Source organism: Eupeodes corollae, chromosome 1, assembly GCF_945859685.1.
Source record: "Eupeodes corollae chromosome 1, idEupCoro1.1, whole genome shotgun sequence".
In the NCBI taxonomy this organism is placed as follows: Eukaryota; Metazoa; Arthropoda; class Insecta; order Diptera; family Syrphidae; genus Eupeodes; species Eupeodes corollae.
Window position 1 is genome coordinate 75366372 of NC_079147.1, and position 25485 is coordinate 75391856.

A 25485-nucleotide genomic window follows, 5' to 3' on the forward strand; every position below is an offset into this window, starting at 1 on the left:
TTGACCAATCAACTATAAGACGTCACGCACTGCAGGCCGGATTGCGTGGTTTTGGATAGCAAAAGAGCCATTCATTTAAAAAAAATGTGAAAGCTATATTGGCGTTTGCAAAAACTCTTCTCAATTGGAGTTCCCAACAATGGGAAACGGTCTTGTTTTCTTAAGAATCAAAGTTCAATATGCACGAATTGGGTGGAAAACAATATGCCAGGAGGCCAAGAGGTGAGAGGCTAAATCAAAAATACACTAAAGAGACGGTCAAACATGGAGTTGGTTCAATTTTGGTCGTGGGCTGCTTCTCTGGCCGAAGAATCGGGACAATTCGACAAGTGAAGGACATAATGAGGTCGGAAGACTATGTAGACGTCCCTTGTTACACCATGCCGGCCGCCTTATACCCATTGGAAAATGAACGTTCCAACACGACAATGATCCGAAACACAATTCGAAGTTTTCCACAAAGTGGATTACAGAAAAAAAAGATTGAAGTTTTATCATGGAGAGCCTAATCCCAATTGGGAGCAAAATTTTAAGCACAAAAGTGACCTATTCGCTAGAATTCAGAGGCAGTGGACTGACATTCCAAAAACGTTTATTAATAAATTTATATGCCCAGAAGATATACAGCCGTTTTAAAAATTAAAGGGTACGCAATTAAATATTGACATTTCCTTGCCTTGAAGTAAGAAAATAGTTTGAAATTTAGTTGTGAAGATTAAGTTGCAAATGTTTTGCACAGCAATTTTCAAACTATAAAAGTATTTTGTTATTTATTTTTTGTTTAATAAAGAGTATTCATTTTTTTCAAACAATTATAACGTAATATCAAAAAAGTTTAGATAACTACAGAAATAGTTTTGCTGTTTGATTTTCTAAACAATTTTTTTAATGAAAAAATGTTGGAGGTTCTAGTAGCGAATGTTTTGCACAGTACTGTAGATTGAAGTGATGCCAAACCTTATCAAATGCTTTGAAATATCAAGCACAAAAATCTTACTTTTCTTCAAAACGAAGTAAAGAGTCTCATATTCGGTTTTATTTTCAACTAAAAGCAAACTTTTCCCTATGCTGTCTTCTCATAATCTTGAAAAGACTGTTCTCTTAAAGGTCCTACTAAATTTCTACACAGGATCAGATATCTCCTACAAACCCTAAATAAACTTGGGCATATATTAAATTTTGAAAAGAGTTTGATTTATACGTCTCGAAACCCGAAAAAATCAACCCTGCCCTTCAATTTCTAATGAATTACCCATCATTTTTCTAAATTCTGCTCTCATCTATTATACGAGTATATAATCTGTCAAAATCTTACTGCACTTTGTCATAAAAAAGACAGTTAATAGAATTTCAAAAAAGTCAATAAATCGTATTATTTTCTTTCTATATTTTTTTTTCTTCAAATTTTGAAGGTAAACGAAAAAAAGAACAACATTATAACGAGTATAATTTAGAAGAACGCCTGGCCTGGGTCAACAGTCACGTTCAAGGTAAGTTCTTAACATTTTATTGAAGATACCTTTTTCAAAAATGATGAACAGCACGCGCGTATTTATATATTCCATCGCGTGTGCCTCCCGCACAGTACCTGTCAGCCGATCCAACCAACCAACCAACCGACGAACTTGGACAGACACATATCGGAATACAAATTTGTATTTGTTCTGTCATTAATTGTTTTTCTGTTCTTTTTTGTTTTGTTTTTTTTTTCGTCAATAACGTAACGTTTGCCCCCAAATGCCGAAAGTTTAAATAAAGGTGCGACGCCCTTGAACTGAATCTATTCTTTCTGTCGAATCATGCTTCTCTCTCTATCACACTGGTGCTGCAATGATCCTTGTCCCAAAAAAAAACAAAGAGAAGAATCGTTTCCTTTTTACACACAAATAGGCATATAATGTACTTTCTCGTACATGAGCAAAGGAAAAGGAGAAAAACAAATATATTTTATTCACCAAATTATCCTAATTGACTCTGCCCCCGTACACCGCACAAAATAGGAGCTTGCTTTACCTAAAAACAAAAAACAGTTCAAGGAGAGTTTAGTTTAGTCTTAGTGTAGTTTTTTTTATGTAAGCGGAGAAAAATAAAAGAAAAATGTCCTTCAAGTCAAGTTAATTGCCGGGAAAATCCTAACAAGAAAAAGAGCCTTGTTCAGTTCGTACACACGCAGTCTCTTTCCTCCTCATCATCATCCTCATCTCAACCTCTCTTGTTTTTTCGCTTTAACAAATTACAAATTTTCCTACTGTAATAATCTCATTAGTTAAATCTTATTTCCTCCTCACTAAGCGGGACAACAAAACTACAGCTAATAACTCAACAACAACGAAAAAAAGAGGAAGATATATGATAGAAAAATTATTAAATGAGAGTTTACATGACGCAGCTCGTTGATAGCTGAAGGCGTTCGACTCAGCTTAAGTGAGTGTAAACACGGAATTATTGTATTTTTTTCCTTAAAGATGAGGAAAATCCAAGCTTCATCGTTATTCTTAAGCTATAGCAGCTTAAAGATACATAAACTACGTAAACTATGTGTATTATAAAACATAAGCAGGTAGAAGTATGATGTGTTAAAATAGATAGGAGGTTCCACTTTTACAGGGTGAGTCATAAGTAAATTCCTAACTTAAAGAACTTTTATAGATTTAAATTTGTATTAATAATTATGAATTTTTGAATCACAATGAATGTTTTATGGAGATTTTTCGGGATAAATATGGCTAAGAGTTTGTATTTCAGCAGGAATGTTCTTCTTCAGCTACTGGGAAACTCCACAAAAACAAATCTGTTGTAGTAAAATCCGGAGAACGTGGAGGGCAGTTAAATTCTTAATTTTTTGGAAATTATTTGTTCGCTATTAATTTCATTTAAAGGGTTTTCAATTTACGAGGGTAGATTTTGGCGCCCCTTAGCGGCCATTTTGTTTTGGTGACATCTGTCAAATCTTTTCTTTATTATTCAGTTGTTTTTGCCAAATCATTATGGAGAGTTACACGATTGAACGTCACGTTCAAATGATAAGACTTTATTATCAAAATGAGTGCTTGTAAACGCAAAGGGTCCATTTTACGATTGACGTGGTGGCCCTTCACAGTTAACAATCAGCCAAAATCCGTACGTTCGAGGAACGCAAGATTCCCCGCGGTCTGTAAAAGTGTACAGCAGAACCTGATGCAGTCTATTCCTCGGCGTGCACAAGAATTACGAGCTGCTAATTTGAGAAAGCACTTTTCATGACAAGAATTACTCTTGGGGAATTTGCCAATTTTTCGCAAGAGGTAGTACCAGTGAAAAAAGTTAGGTGGCACAGGCAGGGATTGAACCCAAGACCCCTTGCATGACAGTTCAGCGCAATAACAATCACGCTACGGGTACTACTTTCGCAGACTTTAACTCTGCGAATTCTACGTCGGGACTTGGGCCTACACCCGTACAAGTTCCAACTAACCCAGGAGCTCAAAGTTCATGACCATAGACAACGCTGTTTATTCGCTGACTAAGGCCGCGGCCACGCAGTAAGCGGCTGAGCGGCTGAGCGGCTGAGCGGAAAAAAAAAATATAAAACATATGAAATCACATAGAAGCGGCCACGCAATGAGCGAGCGGCGAAATAAAATTCTGAGCGGCTAAGCGGCGCCGCTCAGCAACCAAACCTGTTTTAATGCTAAGCGGCGCCGATCAGCAACCAAACCTGTTTTAATGCTAAGCGGCGCCGATCAGCAACCAAACCTGTTTTAATTTTCAGTAATGTTCTGAGCGGCAAGAAGTTAAGATGGCGAAAGTAAACATTGAGTTGTTAATTTCATGTGTGCAATCTCGAACAGATTTATGGCAACATAGAAATGCCAATTTTAAAAATAAAAATATTACTGACAAATTATGGAAGGAAGTTGGTGAAATTTGTGGTTTAAGTGGTAAGTTTTTATTTAAAGTTTATGTGATACATAGTTTAGTGCAAAGCAAGTTAACGCCTGTGGTTTAGTGTGCAAAATCAAAAAAATACTCCGTTATTTTACTTCGAACATCCAGAGCTGTATGGGTACTTCTATTAAAACGGTAACCTGCTGCTGCTGCATTGCTTGTTCGTACTGCGTCGTTTGGCATTGCTGATGTTACTTGTATATAATCCAAATCACTGTCTCCATCGCACTCTCTCACAAAATTGTGCAGTATGCAAGCACATTTTATCAAATTTATCGCCGTTCTCGGTTTCGTTTCAATGTTTTTTTTGCAAAAAACGCCATTTTGACCCCATTATTCCAAATGCACATTCTATACATTTTCTTGCCGTTGAAAGTCGATCGTTAAAATGTTCATTTCGTGCATTTAAATCCCTCCGTGGGTACGGTCTTAACAAATAAGGTTTCAAAGGATAAGCTTCATCACCTATCAAAAAATTCGGTAGTACAATATTTGATTCGGGCAGTGCTTGTGGAGGAGGCACATTGAACTTCTCAGTTTCAAGCAACGTAAATAATTTGGAACCTGCAAAAGTTCCGCCATCACTTTGTTTTCCTCTTCCACCAACTTCTATTGTGAGAAACTTTTTGTCAGCATCAGCTACAGCTTGCAGAACAATGGAGAAATAATGCATATAATTGAAATAATGTGATCCAGAGCTTGCTGGACATTTAATTTGACAATGTTTGCCATCAATACTGCCAAAACAGTTAGGGAACTTCCATCGCGTATAGTAATCGTTGATCACTGTTTTAAGATGATCTGATGTTGGAGCAGGCATAATATATTCATTAACAAGTTCTTTCCATATAATAACAGAAGTCTCCGAAACGATTGCACTGACTGTGCTTCTGCCCATACGAAAAGCAAATGCCAAATCCCTAAAAGAATGGCCAGTAGCAAGAAACCTGAAAATATTATATAATAAAAAATAATATAAAAAATATCGTTTTTTTTTAGGAGTGGACGCAAAAAACAAGTGGAAGAACGTTAAAGACACGTATCGTAAAAACCTCCAAAAAATACCAAGACCATTATCTGGATCTGAAGCAACTTCCATTAAAATAAAATGGCCATTCTTCGAATCCATGGCATTCATTAAAGATACCATTGTGCCGGATCCAACTGAGGGAAATTTGTCGGGACCTGTGGATGCTGCTGATGACCTTAACCTCACTGCTGTATTGGGTGATTTGCTGGGCGATGAAGAAGAAGTACTAAAAACACAACACGATAGCCCACGCCCATCCGCCACATTAGCCAAAAAAAAAGGAAGAGCTCAGCCATGGATGTGGATTCCGAATTTTTAAATTTGGAAAGGGAAAGGCTTAAGTTGTTAAAAACAGAAATGGAAAAGGAGGAAGACTGCGACGATTTACAATTTTTTAAAAGTTTATTGCCGTTTATGAAAAAAATTCCATTATTGGAAAAACTGGAAGTAAGGGGAGACATCCAAAAGATTATTTTGGAAAAACTTAAAACCAATAAACAAAGTTGAAATAAAAAATATACATACCTTAAAGTTAAAACTAATCTCTGCTCTGGAGCAATAGCAATTCTTTGTTTTATTAATCTAGGACGCACTTTTTCAAGCAGCAAATCAAAAGATTCGATAGACATACGTAGATATTGCCAGAATCTATCTGGAAATTTTCGTAGATTTAAAAATAAATGATTAAATTCTCCAAACTCCGATCTTAATTGGTTAATTGGATGAACACCAAATCGTCTTCTTTTTAGCATACGTTTAAGTAATTTGTACACAAACAAACGATTTTCCGACAGTAAAATACGGCGAACTGTTCTTGACAACGGCATTTTAACTACTAATACTAATCGCTCAAAAACAGTCGCTCAGTGCCTGGCCATACGTCGCAAGAATTGCCGCTTAGCCGCTCAGCCGCTTAGTGCATGGCCATACGTCGCTTAGAGTTGCCGCTCAGCCGCTTGCCGCTCAGCCGCTTAGCCGCTCAGCCGCTTACTGCGTGGCCGAGGCCTAAGACGTCACGAACCCACGTGAGGTACACCAGTCACCGTCAACAGCGAGCACTAAATAACGATGATAACTAATTTCTTAAGGCCTACATTGAAGCACATGGGCCTAGAAGATATTTAAGGTTCAACAGGACAGCGCTACGTGCCACACAGCACACATCAAGACATCTACACACAACATCTACCCGCCAACAAAAACCCTTTAGTACTACGAGATTATCTAGACTATCAGCAAACAATGGCTTCAAAAAAATGACCGACTGTTGCCATTTTTCATGTAAGTGAACTGCACAAAAAAAAACCTTCCTGTGGTTCTCTAGGCTTTAATTCTTACCCAAATTGGGTTTTGTATAAAAACTGCTTTAATTCGGTTCTTAGAACTTTTAGCAATGGAATTGACCAGAGCACATTCCTGTCGATGTTTCTGAACTTTTCGTAACACTTGCGAGAATTTGTTCCAAATTCACTTCAGTTGACGCAGTTCTAGGCCTTCTTCCAACTTTAGGAAGATCAAGGGAAGCTCCTTGTTGAAAAAATTGTGGCATTAGTGGCGTAATTCCTTATAATTTTGTATCAATTTGGAAGGTTAATTTAACAGTTGCAATGATGTTCAGTCATCCTTAAGTGATCTCAAGGTTGATAATCAACCGGAAACTGATGATATTCCAACAATTGTTTTGCGAAACTATGCTGTTGGTCTTTCCAGGCCATTTACTCTAAAGTTTACCACCCCAGGGTGGTGTCCTTTCGCCTCTTCTATGGCTTCTGGTCATGGATACAATTCTAGTTAAATTAGAGAGATGTGGAGTGAAGACATAGAGGTATAAAAACTGCTATAATTCGGTTCTTAGAACTTTTAGCAATGGAATTGATAAGAGCACATTCCTGTCGATGTTTCTGAACTTTTCGTAACACTTGCGAGAATTTTTTCCAAATTCACTTCAGTTGACGCAGTTCTAGGCCTTCCTCCAACTTTAGGAAGATCAAGGCAAGCTCCTTGTTGAAGAAATTGTGGCATTAGTGGCGTAATTCCCCATAATTTTTGTATCAATTTGGAAGGTTAATTTAACAGTTGCAATGATGTTCAATCAGCCTTAAGTGATCTCAAGGTTGATAATCAACCGGAAACTGATGATATTCCAACAATTGTTTTGCGAAACTATACTGTTGGTCTTTCCAGGCCATTTACTCTAAAGTTTACCACCCCAGGTGTCCTTTCGCCTCTTCTATGGCTTCTGGTCATGGATACAATTCTCGTTTAATTAGAGAGATGTGGAGTGAAGGCGGTAGCCTATGCGAATGATTTGGTGCTATTGTTGTCAGGAAAGTACACCTCTGTGATTAGTGAAATCACGGAGTCGGCTTTGAAGAAAGTTAGCAGCTGGGCCACGACTTGTGGACTAGGAGTTAAGCAAAGTAAAACTGAACTGTTGCTTTTTACCACCAAAACTAAAGTACCGCCCTTCACGCTACCTTGACTCAACAGTCAAATCCTATCATTGTCTTCCAGTGCAAAATATTTGGGAGTTATACTCGACCCTAAACTAAACTGGAAACTATTTGATTTGACATCGTGTCGATAGGTTTCGACACAACCATCTTTACTGACGGCTCAAAGATGGAGTGCGGAGTTGGTTCTGGGATCTCTTTTGGGTCCCTAAATGTAGCTAAATCCTTTAGGCATCCTGACTTTGCTAGCGTTTTTCAAGCAGAACTGCTGGCAATAAGGGAGGCATGTAAGATACTGAAACAAAGACCAAACCAAAACCGAAATGCGGCTATCAAAGCCATTAACTCGGCCACATCCTCATTTAAATTGGTCCAGCAATGTCGCGATGAGCTTACGACCCTGAATATTATCATAGACATAGCCAGGATTGTTGCGGTTTGTACCGGGCATTAGCCTATAGGAGTTCATGCAGAGAAGTTGGGTATCTCTTACAACACCTTTTGCCGTAGTTGTAGTGACCAAAGAGAAACTGAAACCATAATCCATTTCCTCTCCAAATGTCCTGCTTTGGCAAACACCAGAATGAAATGCTTTGGAAAAGCATTCTTTCAAGAACTCGATGAGCTATCTGAGACAAAGATTAGAGACCTAATCTTTTTTCTCAATGCGACAAAATGGCTCTAACATAATCGCTATGAAGCTTCTCTATAAAACTTTCCCTTTCAAACGAGTTATTGGTATCAAAACAGCTAATTGGATCTCAGGCTAGGTTGCCTTAAGATCGCCATTTCTACCTACCTACTTACCTATGGTTATGGTGCACCTCAAGGCAGTCACTTAGGGCCCCTTCTATTCCTGTTTTTATTACTCTGTTTAATGTTTGCGTATGATTTTAAAATCTTTTGTTGCATTAAATCTATTGTTGGGCATAAACTTTGCAATTGGGCCAAGAAGGAAACTATCTTGAAGTACTAAGTGGGCTATTTGGATAGCAGCAGCTTAGTGTCGATCGGAAACATAAAAGGATTGAAGATGACATATTTGACTGTTAAAAGTCGAATTGTTTTTTTCCTGAACACTGTTTATTTTAATAAATATGATTTAAAATCACGAATATAAATTTAAACCAGCATAAAAGTGTTCATATATGCGTTTCGTCCCGATATAATGGTTGGGCTCATCAGAAGATGACCATTACACCTTGTCTTGACGTATATTTAACCCGAATAATGTTATTTCATCTCATATAAATTGTCATCTTTCATTGCCCTAAGCGATTTTATATACAAACGCGATCCTAAAAAAAAGTTTTAATAAGCGTCTAATTCTATGCATCAAAGAAAGCAATATCATGTTTTATGTTTTATTTTTATAATGATTTTTTTCAAATTAGGAAGAAACTTTTGCTACACCCTGTATAAAGAAGAATCGACAATCCATTTCACTTGACAAATGCTTTGTTATCTGCTGCTTCTACTTCTTCGCTTCTACTGTTTGACTTTGGCTGCTGCTACCTATACTCGTTTGGTCTGTGTCGTCTTCGTTTGACGTGAGCGTGAGCACCTTGAAAATATACCTCAAGGTTGCATTGCAATGACTATAAAGATGATGATCATCATCGTCATCTTCATCATTATCGTGATTATTTTTATTATTATTATAAAGCATTTTGAAATATGAAGTATCTTTCAGATACTTTATGATATGGCTTTCATGTCCACATATGATTTGATTTATGTATGTTGTACTCGTAGTAACTTGTGAGCTTTTATGTCATATTTTAAGACATCACATAAAATAGTGAGTTCTTGAAGTGTGCTCTTTTGATGGGTACGTCACACTTGATCGGACTGGTAATTGCGTTTTCATGAAATAAGCTTTGAGTAGGTAAAGTGTGTGCATTTATTAAATAAACTCACTTCTAGGATTATGATTTCTTGAGAAATTGTGTTTACCAATCAAATTATACTCGTATGCCAAAACCGCTCTAGCAGTTACAGAGTAAGTGTTTTTCTTCAAGATTTTCCTTAGAATTTTATATTTATAAAACAAATAAGGTTCCATTTTGAATAATTTACTATTAAGCCAGCTGTCACTTTTCAATCTGTCATCTTTTGACATTTAGCAAGGAAAAATTAGCCATTGCTAAACATGGATAAAATTGATGGTTATTTGTTAGAACATATTTTTGCAGTAAAAATTCTCAAAACTTAGGTCGTGGTGAGGCACCTTCTCAGCTAGCAGAAGTAAGGCTAAGGTTGACTTAACCTCTTTGATCTTTGTAATTAAGTATTTCAGAAACGAAATTGCACCGTATTTTGCATAAAAATTATAGGTTACGCAACAGCCCGTAGATAACCAGGGCCCAGTGACTTACAACTCTTAACCATTCTTGTGTCCGAGTCATTTCAGGGATGGAAATGCCGAACAACTAACTTAAGAAAACAATTTTCATGACAAAAATTACGCTTGGAGGAATTGTCCATTTCGGTAAATTTTACCACGACAAGTTTTATTTCCTTTTTTGCTAACCTAACGAATTCTTAATGAGGCCCCAAAATTCTGAAAGAGTGTAGTAGAAACCTGGCCATCAGCCAGTAACCTGCTCTTCTTGTATTTTGAGAAAGGAAATTTAACAGGTTTTACCGAAGTGTGTGAAAGGATTTCACACCAACGAACTGTGCGACGGTTGGTTCACTCGTCAAAGGCATGAAGACGATACGATACCCATGCCCGACAATGCGTGTAGGAATGTCACTCAAACTTAACTTAGCATGGCCGAGGGCCCATCATAAAATATTTACGATAGAAAATCACTCCAAAACTATTTTAATAACTTTCATTTTAATTTTAGGCTTGGCTACCGACTTTTTTCAACACGTTTTTCTTCAACGGAAATCGAGCGCGTGTAGGTAGGTACTCGGTAATGCGAGGAATTCCACACAACTTTCCATAAAGTCTTGGCTGGAATGGGTTCGAAGGTGAAGAGCTGAACTTATTCACTGAGCTACTGGGTGATCGCATCACCTCTTTACAGAGATCGCGTGCGAGGAAAGATACCTGGCTTCTAGGTCGCACACCCCAATCTTATGTATGGAGAAAGTTGCGGGACCGAGACAGCGTTCACCACGCATAAGATCAGAGAGGATTGCCTGAGGGCAAGAAGCCGGATTTTTGGATTGCCCCAAAAGCTAAAAGACGATCGAAAATCGCTTGAAGAATTTTTTTTCTTAGAGTGATTTCCTTTATCAGTTTTATTATATTCAAAGTCCTTTTCTTTTTGTTTGTGCAATTTTGATTTTGTTTAATTTAAAATAATTAAAAAAAAGGAATTTAATTCGCTTCTTCAGTCGGGTCATCAAGTGGTGGGAAAATTTGCAACAATAGATCTTAAGGCCTGTAAAAAACAGTAAATCAGTTTACATGAAAACTCAAGCCGGTCGATCATCAGCAATCTCGTATCTCTGCTAAGTGGGTCCTTGACATGATTATTGTAAATCAGATGCTTAAAAATTATGGCTCTCAGTATAAGACAATTTTATTGGATTACATTTATTGAAAAACTAAAGTGGGCCAAATGCTACAATGGATTGTGTTACAATAGACTTTCTATGACAACTTTACAATAAAAGTTTCCTGAGCGTGTAATTTCCAGAAGAGGATACTACAATTGGAGAAGGATTGGAGAGATCTTGTGATTTAACACCACAATAGATTCTAGGTCTTAAAAATGAAATTCGTGAAGTAATCGCTGCAAATGTACATATTCGAAGAACAGGGGCCTAAAACCGTAGCCTTGCGATCCATTTATCTAATATCTGTTTCCACTGTTAATATCATACCTTTCACTTTCCAATAAAAGAAACACTTATTGATTTTTCATGAAAATTTCCGTTTTTTTTAAATGTCAAATTGAAACTTCTTATTGGTTGAAACGCAAAAGAATTTCAACATTCTACTATTTAGCGAAACACTTGATTCAATTCTCGCTCAAATGATCACATTTTGTGCCCAATTGACTAACATAAAGTGCGACCAGAGATATCGAAACAAAAAGTACCAAAAAAGTCTTCTGACACACAAGACTTACAAGCTGAACTTTTAAAAGCAGTCTGGGATGACTTGAATATAAAACCACTAAACAAATTTGGACAAATTGCTTTCTGTCCCAGTCGGAAAACATATAAAAGTTGTGGACGAAGAAAATCAACACAAAGCTTCAAGGGATTATTTACTCGACGTTCGAGTTGTTATGAAAATATACAAAGGTTGGGAGGCATGCGGTCTTAGGAAACGAGTATGATAGGAGCTCATTCCTAAAATGTACCTGTTCTTCAAATATAGTCCTCAACTAGTATTTCTGTTGCTGACTGTACTCTAATTGAATAATCATTTTTTCATGCTTATCATTTTCGCTCTTGTACCCCCCTTCCTTCCTCACTTGTTTAACACCTCCATTAATGTAATTTCAATTAAGTGCTTGGTTCACAGAATGATTTGTACGTTTTTTGTATGTTGCCTTTGTCGACTCCATTATCGTCATTATCGCCATCGTTGGTTGGTTGTTTGGTGCTCCTTTTATTATTTGTACTTTTTTTCACATCCAGTCGTCCTGATAACATATAAAGTGAACAGAACATACACATCCATAAATACGTGTCCCAATTTTCTGGCATACACGACATAGCTAATAAATGACTCTTTGCATATGGATTTATCTATTCATGCATGCGAATGAGTTTCAATGACTCCATTATACTGGAGGGTGTGGGTCGGGGGTAGATAGGTTAAAGTAGGTGGAGGATGTTGGTTTGGTTTGGTTGGGTAGGGTTTGGAGCCACAACCCCCTTCGTTGATGGCCTTAATGAGGTTAACTCAATATAATTTGACATAAATATCCACTAATCCATATAACTGACATATGCCTTAGGCTATCGTGTATTTTTTCCTTTTTAATTTTGTTTGCATACACAATGGAGTAAGGAGGTTGAGAGAGGTTGGGGGAGGAGCAGGAGATGATGATAATATACTTTGTTGTTTATAGAAACAAAGAATATTATGACATGGAAATGAAAACCCTGATCCCAAAAGCACTCTAAATACCAGCCATCACCACATCGTACTCGTACTCTAGTATACCCTCTCACCACTAGAGGCGTAATGATTATAATTTTAATAATAGTTATTCAAGAAAAGGGCTTATGGCAAAGTGTTGTGATGATGGAAATTGTGTTTAGAAGGACAAAATTGATATGGAAATCAAATATACATAACCCAGTCAACAATTCTTGGAAGCCATGACTAGTTGATTTGTTCTTAAGGAATTCAATGACTTGTGGCAGGAAACGATTTATTATTAAAAACAACGAGTTTATCTTACTTTACAGAACAATACGGAGAAGAAACTCGGTCAACATTTTCGGCATAGTTAATTATTTATTTACACAGCAGTCAAATGGTGAAATGTAGAACGAGAGATGCAACTGTAATAAGATGAGGTATGTGGAAATGGTCTTCATTCAATGTTCTTAGCAAGCTATCTTCAAGAGTTCACAAGGTGAATTGAGCAAGTTTTCTATAGGATTCTTGCAATATAAATTGCCTTAGGAGAAGTCTATAAGACCCCAAGGTCAAAACGAAAGATAGAGATGATTAAGTCAACGTGATGTTAGTTAGTAAAACAGCATCAGAAAATAAAACAACTATTCTTAATTTCAATCCCTGCCTGTGCCACCATAATATAAAAAAAAAAAAAAAGAATTTTCGCGGGTACTGCCTCTTGCGAGGAATTGACAAATCCTTCAAGAGTAATTCTTGTCATGAAAAAGTGCTTTCTCAAACTAGCCGTTCGGATTCGGCCTTAAATTGTAGGTCCCTTCCATTCCTGACAGTACTCGCACACAGGAATGGTTGAGAGTTGTAAGTCACTAGGCCCTGGTTCACAACGGACTGTTGCGCCACCCCATTTAATTTAATTTTAATTCTTAAATTCATCAACGAACTGATTTCTGCTCTCATGCATTTTGTACCATTCAACTAAGACGGCTTTGGACTATAATCCTTTTTACCTTAACTCAACGAAAGGAAGATAGCAATAATTTAACTTAATTTCAGCCAAAGTACAAGTACCGACAGCCCCTTGTTTCGATGGAATTGACTTTAGTTGCTATCTTCCAAGTCGATTTGGTATTGAGATCCACAATGACAAGTGTTGAGAGCTCTGCTAATGAAACGTCTTTTGCCAAAAATGGGAGTAAAAAGAAAATAACTTACTAAGGACCGAGCTAGCTAGAAGATGCTTATTGCTGTTAGTTAAGAATTTCAAACTTTCTTGGCGCTGGTTGATTTTAGGTTGAGATTCCGTAAAAAAGCGATAAAAGACATTAAAAAATTGTTTTTGAATTTATTAACGAACTGACTTTAGCGCTTATGCATGTTGTACCTTTAAGCTTAGACGATTTTTGCTGATAATTCTGTTTATATAAACTCAACGAAATGACCATGGCAAAGTTTTGACTTAACTTAAGTCGAACTAACGGTACTGGTAAGCCCTTGTTTCGAATGATTCGATATTTTCCAGGGTCTTGACAATTTGTATCCCCTTTTTCAACGCTTTGTAATAGAATCAGACAGATCTACAATATCAAGTGCTTTAAGCTCTGCCACTCATATCCTTTGCCAAAATTAGACGTAATATGCAAATTGCTTGTTAAGGACTAAGTTGACTGGGAGAAGTTTGTTGATTGTAAAAAACTTTGATCTTTTCCGGTGGTAAAGTTTTATTATACTAGAAGTGCACGTCAAAATTCCGTAAGGAAAAAGATTAAGGCACAAAAAACTAATTTTTTAATTCATCAACGAACTCACTTTTGCTCTTATGCATGTGCTACCTTTAAGCTTAGACGGTTTTTGTTAGTAATTATTTTTACATAAACTCAACGAAATGACGATAGCAAAGTTTTGACTTACCTTTAGCCAAACTAACGGTACTGGTAAGCCCTTGTTTTGAATGGTTATGATTTCATTTGATATCTTCCAGGGTCTTGACAATTTGTATCTTTTTCAATGATTTGTATTAGAATCAGACAGATCTACAATATCAAGTGCATTAAGCTCTTCACAGTCATTTTCTTTGCCGAAAATGGACGTGAAATGCACATTGCTTGCTAAGGACTGGGTTGACTAGAAGAGGATTCTTGAAAGTAAAGAACTTTGATCTTTTCCGGTGGTAAAGTTTTATTCCACTAGAAGTGCACGTCAAAATTCCGTAAGGAAAAAGATTAAGGCACAAAAAATTAATTTTTTTATGTATCAACGAACTGACTTTTAGTTTCATGAACGTTGTACCCTAATAGTAAAACGATTTTGAACGATAATTCTGTTTACCTGAACTCAGCGAAATTACGATAGCAAGATTTTAACTTACTTTCTACTAAACTAATCGTACTGACAAGCTCTTGTTTCTGGTAGTTTCCATTATATTCCATTTCTACTAGCTCATTTGGCTCTGCCGATAAAACCGACCATACTTCAGGAAAGGAGATTCTCTAAAAGAACATACAATTTCTTAGCATATTTTGTTAGTATGAAACTATGCCAAGTGTTGGGAGCTCTGCCAAAGCACTAAAGAAAAAAAAAGTAATAAATTTTGTTCAAATTTCTTGAAAGGATAAAAAATTGAAAGAAAAACCTTTTTTTGAATGTATCAACGAACTGACTTCTGCTATCATACCTTTTGTACCATTAATCCAAGGCGATTTCGGTCGATAATACTGTTTATGTGATACCAGCGAAATAAAGATAGTAAAACTAGAACTTTTATTTAGCTAAGCCAACGATACTTAAAAGCCATTGTTCTCGATGGTTTTGATTTTAGTGGATATTTTCTAGCTGATTTGGTTTTATGACAATATTTACCAATTTATCAGTGTTTTTTATTAAAATTAGATAGATTAAAATTATTGGCAGCTCTGCAATTGATGTCCTTTGTCAAAAATGGACGTAAAGTAAATGAGTGGGACTGGGTTCCTTGTTAATTAAGATCTTTGATCTTTTTGACAGTAGTCAATTTTTAGGTAAAAACTAGAAGTGCATATTAAGAAAGAGAAATATGTTAGAATCTTTTAACGAACTCAGCGAAATGACGATAAACGGCAATGATAAACTCCAGTTTGCGATAGTTTTGATTTTATTTGGGTTCCACTATCTCATTTGGTCTTGTCGATAAAACTATTTTACCAATCTGCAGGAAAGAAAATTCTTTGAAATGACAAATTTTTAAGGCACATTGTAATTGAATCAGACAAAGTAACAATATAAAGTGTGGGAAGCTCTGCCAAAGTCATACTGGCCTAAGAAAGCGCTTAATACTCGATTATAGTAAAGAAATCAAATTGAAAAAAAAAACAACATTTCTGAATGTATCAACGAACTGACTTCTGATCTCATGCATGCTGCACCATTAATCCAAAGAAATTTTGGTCAATAATTCGATTAAGCTGAAGCCAGCGAAATTAAAATAGTTAGATTAAATTTCAAGTTTACCTAAGCCAACGGTACTAAATAGCACATGTTTCCGATGGTTTTTTCTAAAGTTGATTTCTACAAAAACATTTGTTCTCGCCAATTAAAACACAAACATTGAACATGATTTTAAGGAAAAGAGATTCCTTAAAACCATTCACACTAAGGAAACCTACAAATTTACCAAGGAGATCCGAAAGAGTTTTGGGAAGCAAAACTGGCGAAAGCTTACTTCGGACTGATTTGGCTTAAAGACGCATATTGCTTTAGCATTTTGATCTTTCCCAGAAAGTTAGTTAGATAATTTAAGCGATTAAAAGAAGACCTTAATGAATGTTGCGAAACAGCAGAAAAATTGCTAAAATCCACGATGGAGGAAAAACCAGCAATACATTAACTGTGTGTCAAATCGGCTAATAAACTATTTCCATATGGCCCATTTTGCATGGAACTTATGAAGGTTCATTTCGGTGGTAAAATTATTTAATGGCATATGTTATCCCTTCTCACCAAGGTGTTGGACTGCCATCAAAATTAATTTTTAATAGCATACGTCCCTCCCTCGCACTTCGATAGAGCTGTGGCTCTGGCTGTGCCAAGGCTGCTTTCAACAAATTATAATAACAAAAAAAAATGCCTGATGTCCTCAATAAAAATTTATAGACTCGAAGCTATATTGGAAAAGTGGATATCACTTGGCAACAACAACGACAAAAAGAAACAATATCGACTCCGTCTTCATGGTTGTCGATTTGTCGTCGACGAATACGACGATGACGACGACTGTCCCTTTTAACTTCTCTTTCCGAATTTATACCTCATTTTTTCCACTTGGGCGTGCGTGCGTTTTCCCATGACATATTATATACCTTCGTATCATAGGAAAACCCAGAAACTACATGCATGGGATAATAAATGTGGTGTTGCTATCTCCTTTAAGAGGTGCCACTGTGCCAGCAGCGTATGCTAACATTCAGGTCACCCACAATTGTAATTGATGATAGGGTATGTAGTCGGTAGGTTACATACCTATATTTTTGATATCAAAACCTTATCTGCCGCGGCGGTGGCGGTGAAGACGGCAGGCGTCGTAAGATATGGCTGTGTGCATACAAGCGTGTCATCATCATATCGCTTTGAGTACACATAGACCTACATAAAAGTAAAAATTCCCTTTTGGACGCAGAACATATGTACATATATACCTGCGCATAGACCATGAGGATGAGGGAGCAGGAGAAGGAGCATGAGCTGGAGCACATAAGAGTGTGTTACTACTACTGCTGCTCTTTCGGATTCTAGGCTATGCAAGGTATCCATAAAGCAAGGAACGAGCGACGAACGAAGGTAATGTTCCACATATATCATACTCCAAATCGATGATGGCCTTAATTTACTTGAAATGTTTTATTTTACCTATTTTCTGTCATTTTCGTTTTTATTTGGTGTCACTCAGGGACAATACTCATCGACATCAGGCATTGCACAGTGCACAGGTATACCTTCGAACCAACCTGCTTTACCTGCTGCGACTAAGTTAGCGAACGACGAACTAGCGTCGAGCGGTGAGCGACAACAACGAGAACGTCGACGACGATGACTACGACGCCAGGTCTTCTATAATGAGGGTACACATAAATAAGTATCTATAATACCATATCCATCCAGCAGTATGTTATAAGAAGGGAATGCTTTTACTTTTAATTACTATACACAACCTTCCAATGTCCTACTTTGTTGGGTTTCAGTTGGTAGCTGGTCGGTGGGAGGGACGGGAGCGGGAGTAGGAGCGAGTGCTGGCGGTCAGAATGAATATGAGGACACAATCATTAAGGACGATACTAATTCTTTGATGGTTATCATCAGGAGAATTGACTGCACGATTTGACCTAAAATACAAAAAGGGACCGAAGTAACATACCAACCTATTCTACTAAATCCTATTAAAAATACGGTGTAAGTTAATTTGTTTTGGGAAAATTATAAACCAGGGATCCTTTTCTGTTTTTCGAAAAGGGATAAAGGAAGACAAAGGACGAACTTGGTGCCAGACGTTTGGAATTGTTTAAGACAAAAATGTGCCATAGCCATAATGTTAAAATTTGGTCTCGTAGGTAAGGTAGTGTCACCCAATTAACATAACTCATGAAAAATGCAGATGCAGAAGTCTTTGTTATTCTTGGACAAGGTAAACCAAGCAACCAACAAAAATATCATCTTACAGACTGTTTCAAGGCTATCAGTTTGGATTTGGAATAAAAACATTTCACGATGGAACAAGTTCTATGTTCTTTTCTTAGATGTTGTTCAAGTCTTTGAAAGGGTTTTAAAAGTTGAACTTGAGTACAAGGTGCACAGTGGCCTTCCCAACCTACAAAATACTGAAAGAACTGACTCTTTGGAGTATGGTACGATCAAATTTACGTGGAACTTAAGAAAATTGAATCTGATGTACCACAAGGAAGTGTACTAGGGCCAACACTGTTTCTGTTATAATCCAGAGTTGTTGGTTGAATTTGTCGGTTTTCTGAATAGTGATTTGTATACATTTCTATGATTTAGCACCTATGCCATATTTTTCTTTTGAGTTTAACCTTCAAAAATTAACAAGTTAAACTTTGCCAAAATAATAGCGTCAAGGTTCTTTACCTCAGGGAATGTGTCAAGTTTTGTTGCAAGTAATCGCATTTTAGGAATTCGTTGCTATTTTAATCTATCAAATGCAAAAAGCTGCTAAAGATCATCGGTTATTGATTGAAACTTATGGGGCACATTCTCAAGTGATTAGAACATGTGAACCAGGGTTTCGTGGCCACCGGCATATCGACTCCAAGCATAGATCGCTTTGGTCGTAAGACAATGTTCTGAGTTTGGTGGTATCATTGTGTTGTGGTGAACTTCGAGTTATTAAAACCTGGTTGTCAGGTGAATACTGATCGTTAACGACCACAAATTATTGATTTGAATCATGAGTTCATGGAAAAACGGTCGGAATGGAACCGAGACATGGACAAATTATCCTACAACATGATAACGCACCGTCTGCTAAAGTGGTGAATAACAAATTAAAATCAATGAATTTGGGGAAATATTATAGCAGACGACGTACTCTTTAGACACCGCCCTGCCCGACTATGCAATAATAAAGAACTCGAAAAAAAAATGATACCGAAATTTTCTGGAAGCAGTGATTTTTAAAATACTTTGTTGGGATATAATTTACCAGATACTATTAAATTACATGCAAGAAATATTTAGTTTTAAAGTTTTTACTTGATAGATAAACAATTTTTAGAATTAAAAGTCAAAATCTCAAAATTTTGTTTGTGTCACAAAATAACAGAAATGCATTGCAAATTAATGTGAACAGTCTAAAACTTAAATTAAGCCTGAAATTTTACTTAAATAAACGTGTCACATCCGTAACATATCATATTTTTGAAACACTTATTTTTAAAATACGATTTCTGTTATTATTAAAAATGTTTTCTGAAGGCAAGCTTTAAGATTGACTTCTTTTAGTCATAAACCCGTGTTTTTTGGCATTCTATAAATAGTATAGTAAAAAAATCATACGAAAACGCATCAGCAGTACCCAGACTTTTGTATTTAGAAGTTGGTACTACTGAAGAAAGATTTGTCAGAATAATAATGTAAAAAAAACACAAATAAAAGAAAGTTTTGTGAAAATCAAAAGTTAAAATTAACTTCAGCAAAAAAAAATAAATAAATAAAACTAATAAAATGGACAATTTTTAAGAAGAAATGGTAAGAAAACATCTGGAAATTGAGATTCTATAAAACAAAGTTTAACAATTGCAGCTTTGACATAAAATAAAAACTCCAAGAAGGGGGTTTGTTCGTAGACTACTACATTAACATGTGGTGATGAAGCGAGCTTGAAGCTCGTCTCAATTCTTTTCATAACTAAATCGAGTTGAAATGAGCTTGATTTGACTTGATTCCGGTCGGGGAGTCGATTCAAAATTTGTGAAGTAAAACCTGTGTGGAGGAATTGGTTTTACAGATAATGCATTATGGTCTGTTTATTTGCATATTTGTGTATAAAAAAATGAAGCAGGTGGCATATTCTTATGTGGCGCTGAACTATTCAGTTCTTCATTGTTTAACACGAATCAAACTTTCTCACTTGCACTTATTAAGAAACATCGAAACACCATTTGCATTTTAGAATGTGCTGTCAAACTTAATCATTAATTCTTGCAAAATAAGCCCAATTAATCCATTAATAAAACTAAACAATATCAACAGTAACAGATTGATTTTTTCCCCAATGGAAAACACATGACTCCAAATGCACAACTACTCAACGAACACAGCCATCGGGATACGAATGCAATCAATTAATTATACCAACATTTGGGAACGAAATCACATAAAATCCATTCGAGACTGGTATAAATGTCAAAAACTCATCAGTAGTAAGATTCTACTTTAACTTTTATCGCTAGTATTCATACTTAAAATATTGTATTGTAAACACGGATGATGTTAACAATAGCCACGTTTTATTATCACTATGATCTGATCCGAATCAGTACATGATAATAAAATAGCTTTGGATCATCATATTTTTTATTATTTAAAGATTGATAGCTATGTCAAATTCATACTTCGAAAGTGACATTTCAAAATAAAGCAAAAGCAAAAAACAAACAAAACCCCAAAATAGAAGCTGCTGTGGTTGATGTAAGTATTTATTTTTATTTTTTTGTCTTTTTATAAAAAACTTTCATATTTGTAGTTCTTATTTGAAAGCGATGATATCGATGAATCACTCTTGTCAAATTTGTACACACTACTAGATGATACGAGTAGTTCCAATTCTTCAACAGACAAAAATACGCCCCCAAATCATCAGAATAAAATAACAATGTCTTTGGAACTCGTATCGTTTGAAGTTTAAAGCAGAGTTGCCCGAAGAACAATATTTTTTTGTTGTTCTTTTTTGGAAAAATTGATATCCATTTATTGGGCTAAATATAATTTTTTTACACTTAAATTTAAAATTGCCTGATTTCTTCATAAATGCAGTTTTAAAAGACTGAATTTCAATATTTTTCAACTTTCAACTGATAACAGGGGTGGAGTCTGCTTAGGTGATTGTTGATAAATGACAGTCAAAATAATCGAATTCGACCACTGATACTTAAAAAGCTGTCACAACGAATTAAGTAAAATATTATTTTAGTTAGTAACTAAGTAAACGAAATAATTTTGCTGATTTTAAGTATCAAGCTTCTGAGTTTCTGACATTTTAAATTAAAGTTAATTCCGAAAATTAGATTTGTTTGCTTTGCCTTTTTCATGAACTGTCATTGGGTCATATGCAAAAAGTTAATATCAGACACTTTATTCGCTTTTTTTAGAACTTTATTAAGGTTGCATTCAAAGAAATATTTTCTGTCTGAGGTAGATCTCAGAGTGTAAGTTTAATCTTAGAGGGATGAATCGATATAGCAATAAAATCTCTCCACGAGATAGAGTTCATCTTTATATGTAAAAAGATGAGAGAAGACTTGATATAAGATCGATTTCACAAATCATTAAGCATGGTATTTCTCGGACTCAGTTCGCAAAAAACCGTAAATATGGTCGAGTTTCTTGTAAATTAGTTAGACAAAGAATTTATAAAGTGTCAAATTGAGGAATATTTTCTTGAGTCGTATCGTTTTAGTGAAGAAATTGTGAGGTTATTGATGGAAGAATTGTTGGGTCCGAGCTTAGAAACACGCAATGGTACCTTAACTAATCAAGAAAAAATAGGAATCTTTTGGCTAATACGTAAGAGACCCTGAATTCCAAATTGGAGTCGGCGAGGAGGACATTGGAGTTCATCAATCAATAGTGTCTAAAGTGATGCAGCAAGTTTCTGCTAAAATTCAAATATATTGGATAGTATCCCCACATTCTATGGAAGAAATACAAGAAGTTCCCTTGTACGATTGGTGCCCTAGATTGCACTCATAAAACCTTCGAGCCATCTTGAGCAGTAAATTAATCGAAAAGAATACTACTCCATTAAGCTTTAAACTTCATGCAATGTCGAAGAAAAGTTCACAAGTCTTGAAGTTAGCTTGCCAGAATCCGTTCATGCCTCCACTTTATTGAAAAACTCTTTCTTATTTAGTCATAGAAATAATATTTCATCAACAATACTTCTTGGTGATGAAGGTAATGAAATTACTCCAATGGCTAATAACGCCGTTTAAACAAACGAGTAATGATTTAGAATGCAATTTCTTGATAGAGTAAGTTCAGTAAGACTCCAAGCCCTTGCTCATCTTTAAGGATATAAATCACTGTTTTAAAGATCAACATTAAAAAGAAAATTTGTAATTTAAGTTACTAAGTTTTAAAAACTGTAGTACCCGTAGCGAGATGGTTCGTGCGTTGGACTGTCAATTCCTGCCCGTAGTGCCACCTAACTTTTTACACGGCTACTGCCTCTTGCGAGGAACTGAGAAATCCTCCAAGAGTAATTCTTGCCATGAATAGTGCTTTCTTAAATTGGCCGTTCGGATTCGGCTTAAAACTGTAGGTCCCTTCCATCCCTGACAACAGTACTCGCACAGAGGAATTGTTGAGAGTTGTAAGTCACTAGGCCTAAGTTCCCAACGGACTGTTGCGCCACCTAATTTTTTTTTTCTAAGTTTAAAAAACTATTTTCCTGATTGCAAGCATCTTGCTATCTCCCTAAATATTTTTTTAAATCGATATGACTTTTGAGTTTCTGACATTTTAAATGACATAACATTTATTACTTTCTCATTTTTGAACACAACCTTACCATATTCCGTGCGTTCTAAAATAGTTCGAGTTTTATTTACAACTTTCCTATAAACCCCACTGAAAGTAAAACTAATTTTCACAACTTGTAAACAACTACTCTTTAAAAAAGTTATTTATAAATATATTATTAAAAATTGCTAAGTGCTCTTATCAATATTAATTTGACGATGATGAAACACGTGCAACACATTTTTAGCACAGGAATTAACAAACAAAATAAGCAAAAAGTGATAACAATTTAATAATAGGTATTTTAAATTTTGTTCTAAATAATCCGTATATTGAAATATTATCACAATATTTATTTTTGAAATACTTGAAAAAACATGCAAAGTCATTTTAATTGAAATTCTGGGAAAGAGTAGCAGTAAATATTTACTTATTACGCTTTTAACAAGTTTTACAAACACTTCAAATTGCAAGTGAATTATATTTATTAAAACTTAATTTTTAATCGGTTTTTAATAAAACAAATTTGAGTTATAGGTTAAAAAACAAACTATTTCGCTAAACACATGTCAATTCAACGAACCTTTTTTGACATTTGTCATTCTCAAAGTACCTTAAAATCTGATATTATCGACGAACAGTTTTAAACGCAAAAAAAAAGTTTAAAATCTTGGAGTCGCTTATTAAATTTCAATATATTATGATAAGCAACAGTTTTACTTAACACATGTGAATTCACCTAAAATAGTTTACAAACGAACCTTTTTTGACATTTGTCATTCCCAAAGCACTTATTTTATTTTATTGAAAAAAAAGCTGCTGAAGGTCATCAAGTGCTGATTGAAATTTATGCTTAAATATTTTACAAACGAACCTTTTTTGACATTTGTCATTCCCAAAGTACCTAAGAAGCTGATATTCTTGGCACACAAGACATTAAAGTCATTTTTAGCACTTTACTAAGTTTAAAAAATGATTTACCTAATTTAAAACAAATTTATCTTCTTAATATCTCTTAACAATTTGCTAAAGTTAAAATTACGTAATGGCTACCTTAACTTTCAGCAATTTGACAAATCCATATGATATTCTGTATAATTAATCATATAAGAACAATGGATGGAATGATCCAGTCTACCATTGGGAATTTCAATTAATAGGTCCGTTTAAGCTTGTTAGCTGTTTACTTTCACGAACTGTCACTATTTAGACAAGTTCGGATGCCAGCTTTAAAAGAGAATTAGGAATGTTCAAGTTAGCAAAACGAAGAAAGAAGTGTAAAGTTTTAGAGTCGCTTATGGCTGAATCACAAACACGCTTCAGCTTCGGCTACGTCTGCGTTACGGTGGGCCTGCTTAGAGGTTGCCTTGAATGACATTTCTAATATTTCATCGCTCCAAAGAGGAAATATTAAGATTGTTGACATTTTTTGCAGCTGTTGAGCTGTCAGACAAAGCAAATGTTCAGCAAATTTGAACTACAGCTTCCGTTTGAAGTCAATTTACGTAACATTACGTTATTTCCTTATACGATTGTCAAATGAAACGTGAGATTGAAGCTTCATTGTCATAGCGTGCATGGAATTCCTAAGGCTGAACTCGTAACCGTCAGGCGAAGCCGAAGCTCAAGCTGAAACGAGTTTGTGTTTCAGCCATTAGTAAATTGCTTAATATTGAGAAAATTGCTACTTAATAAAATTTTAAGCTCTAAACATAGGTTCCTTAAAAATTTAAAATTTTCTAAATGCAATGAAATGTCAAATTTCAATTAAAAATGTACAACCGACTCAACGAATAAGAAGGAAAACAAATTGAAATGACAGTTCTTCTGACGTTAGAAACAAACTAATGAGAAGGATTCTCTTGGGACACAGTAAATTTTATTTGGTCTGAAAACTAAGATTATTAACTTCCCATAGGAAGTTATTGTAATGGGTCCGATTTGTAAAATTGAAAATTTTGACATTTCTCGACGTTTCAAGGTCCCTAGAGTCGAAATAAAAGATTTTTAAAAAGACGTATGTGCGTACGTGTGTCGCGACGGTTTTTCGTTGTCCATAGCTCAAGAACCAGAAGAGATATCGACTTCAAATAAAATTTGTTATACAGATAATAAGGCAGAAAGATGGAGAAAGGGCTCTCAAGAAAATTGCGTGGGTGGTTTTTTACCATAGCAGTTTAAAAAAGAGGCTGGGATGCGACCCACACTGATAACTTTCCATCCCGACTGTCGATTTGTCTTGCTTAAAAGTTTGTCTATATGTACTCGTATCAATTTTTATCAAATTTGCGTACTATTTTTTGTAGATTTTATTTTTTATGAAAAAAACGAACTATTGGATTTTTATATAAAAATTACTGTATATCGAAAACAATATTTTCTGTTAAATAAAGAAGCTTGAAGCCAATACTTTTAATTTTTGAAAAGCTATTTGAGTAGAAAGTTAATTTTTACCAAGTTTTAGTATTGTTTTGTTTTTTTTTTTTGTAAAAAAAAACTATCAATTAGATCTTTTTTCAAAATTTTGTCTAATGTTGAAAACAATTTTTCTAATAAGATAAAATTAGTTAGATGCCAATATTTCAAATTTTTGAAAAGATATTTGAGTCGAAAATCAATTTTTACCAACTTTTGTTAAATTTTTTTTAGGTTTATAATTTTTTGTACAAAATTTGTCCATTCGATTTTTTTCAAAATTTTACTGAATGTTAACAACAATAATTTTTAAAAAATAAAAGCAGTTTAAAGCCAATATCTACAATATTTGAAAAGTTATTTGAGTCGAAAAT

At 35.2% G+C, this 25485-nt stretch overlaps 2 protein-coding genes across 5 annotated transcripts in view; one reads left to right on the forward strand and one right to left on the reverse strand.

Annotated features, from left to right (window-relative positions):
- LOC129940997 (uncharacterized) overlaps positions 1–5499 on the forward strand; it is a 47857-nt gene extending 42358 nt beyond the window's left edge. Inside the window, exons 2-3 of the mRNA XM_056049534.1 lie at positions 3764–3920; positions 4927–5499. Coding sequence (XP_055905509.1) covers positions 3764–3920; positions 4927–5276 — 507 coding nt within the window. The 3' untranslated portion in view covers positions 5277–5499. The remainder of the gene's footprint in view (positions 1–3763; positions 3921–4926) is intronic.
- The window catches only part of LOC129953797 (protein roadkill), a 448090-nt gene that overhangs the window by 173508 nt on the left and 249097 nt on the right, over positions 1–25485 (reverse strand). The window lies entirely within an intron of this gene.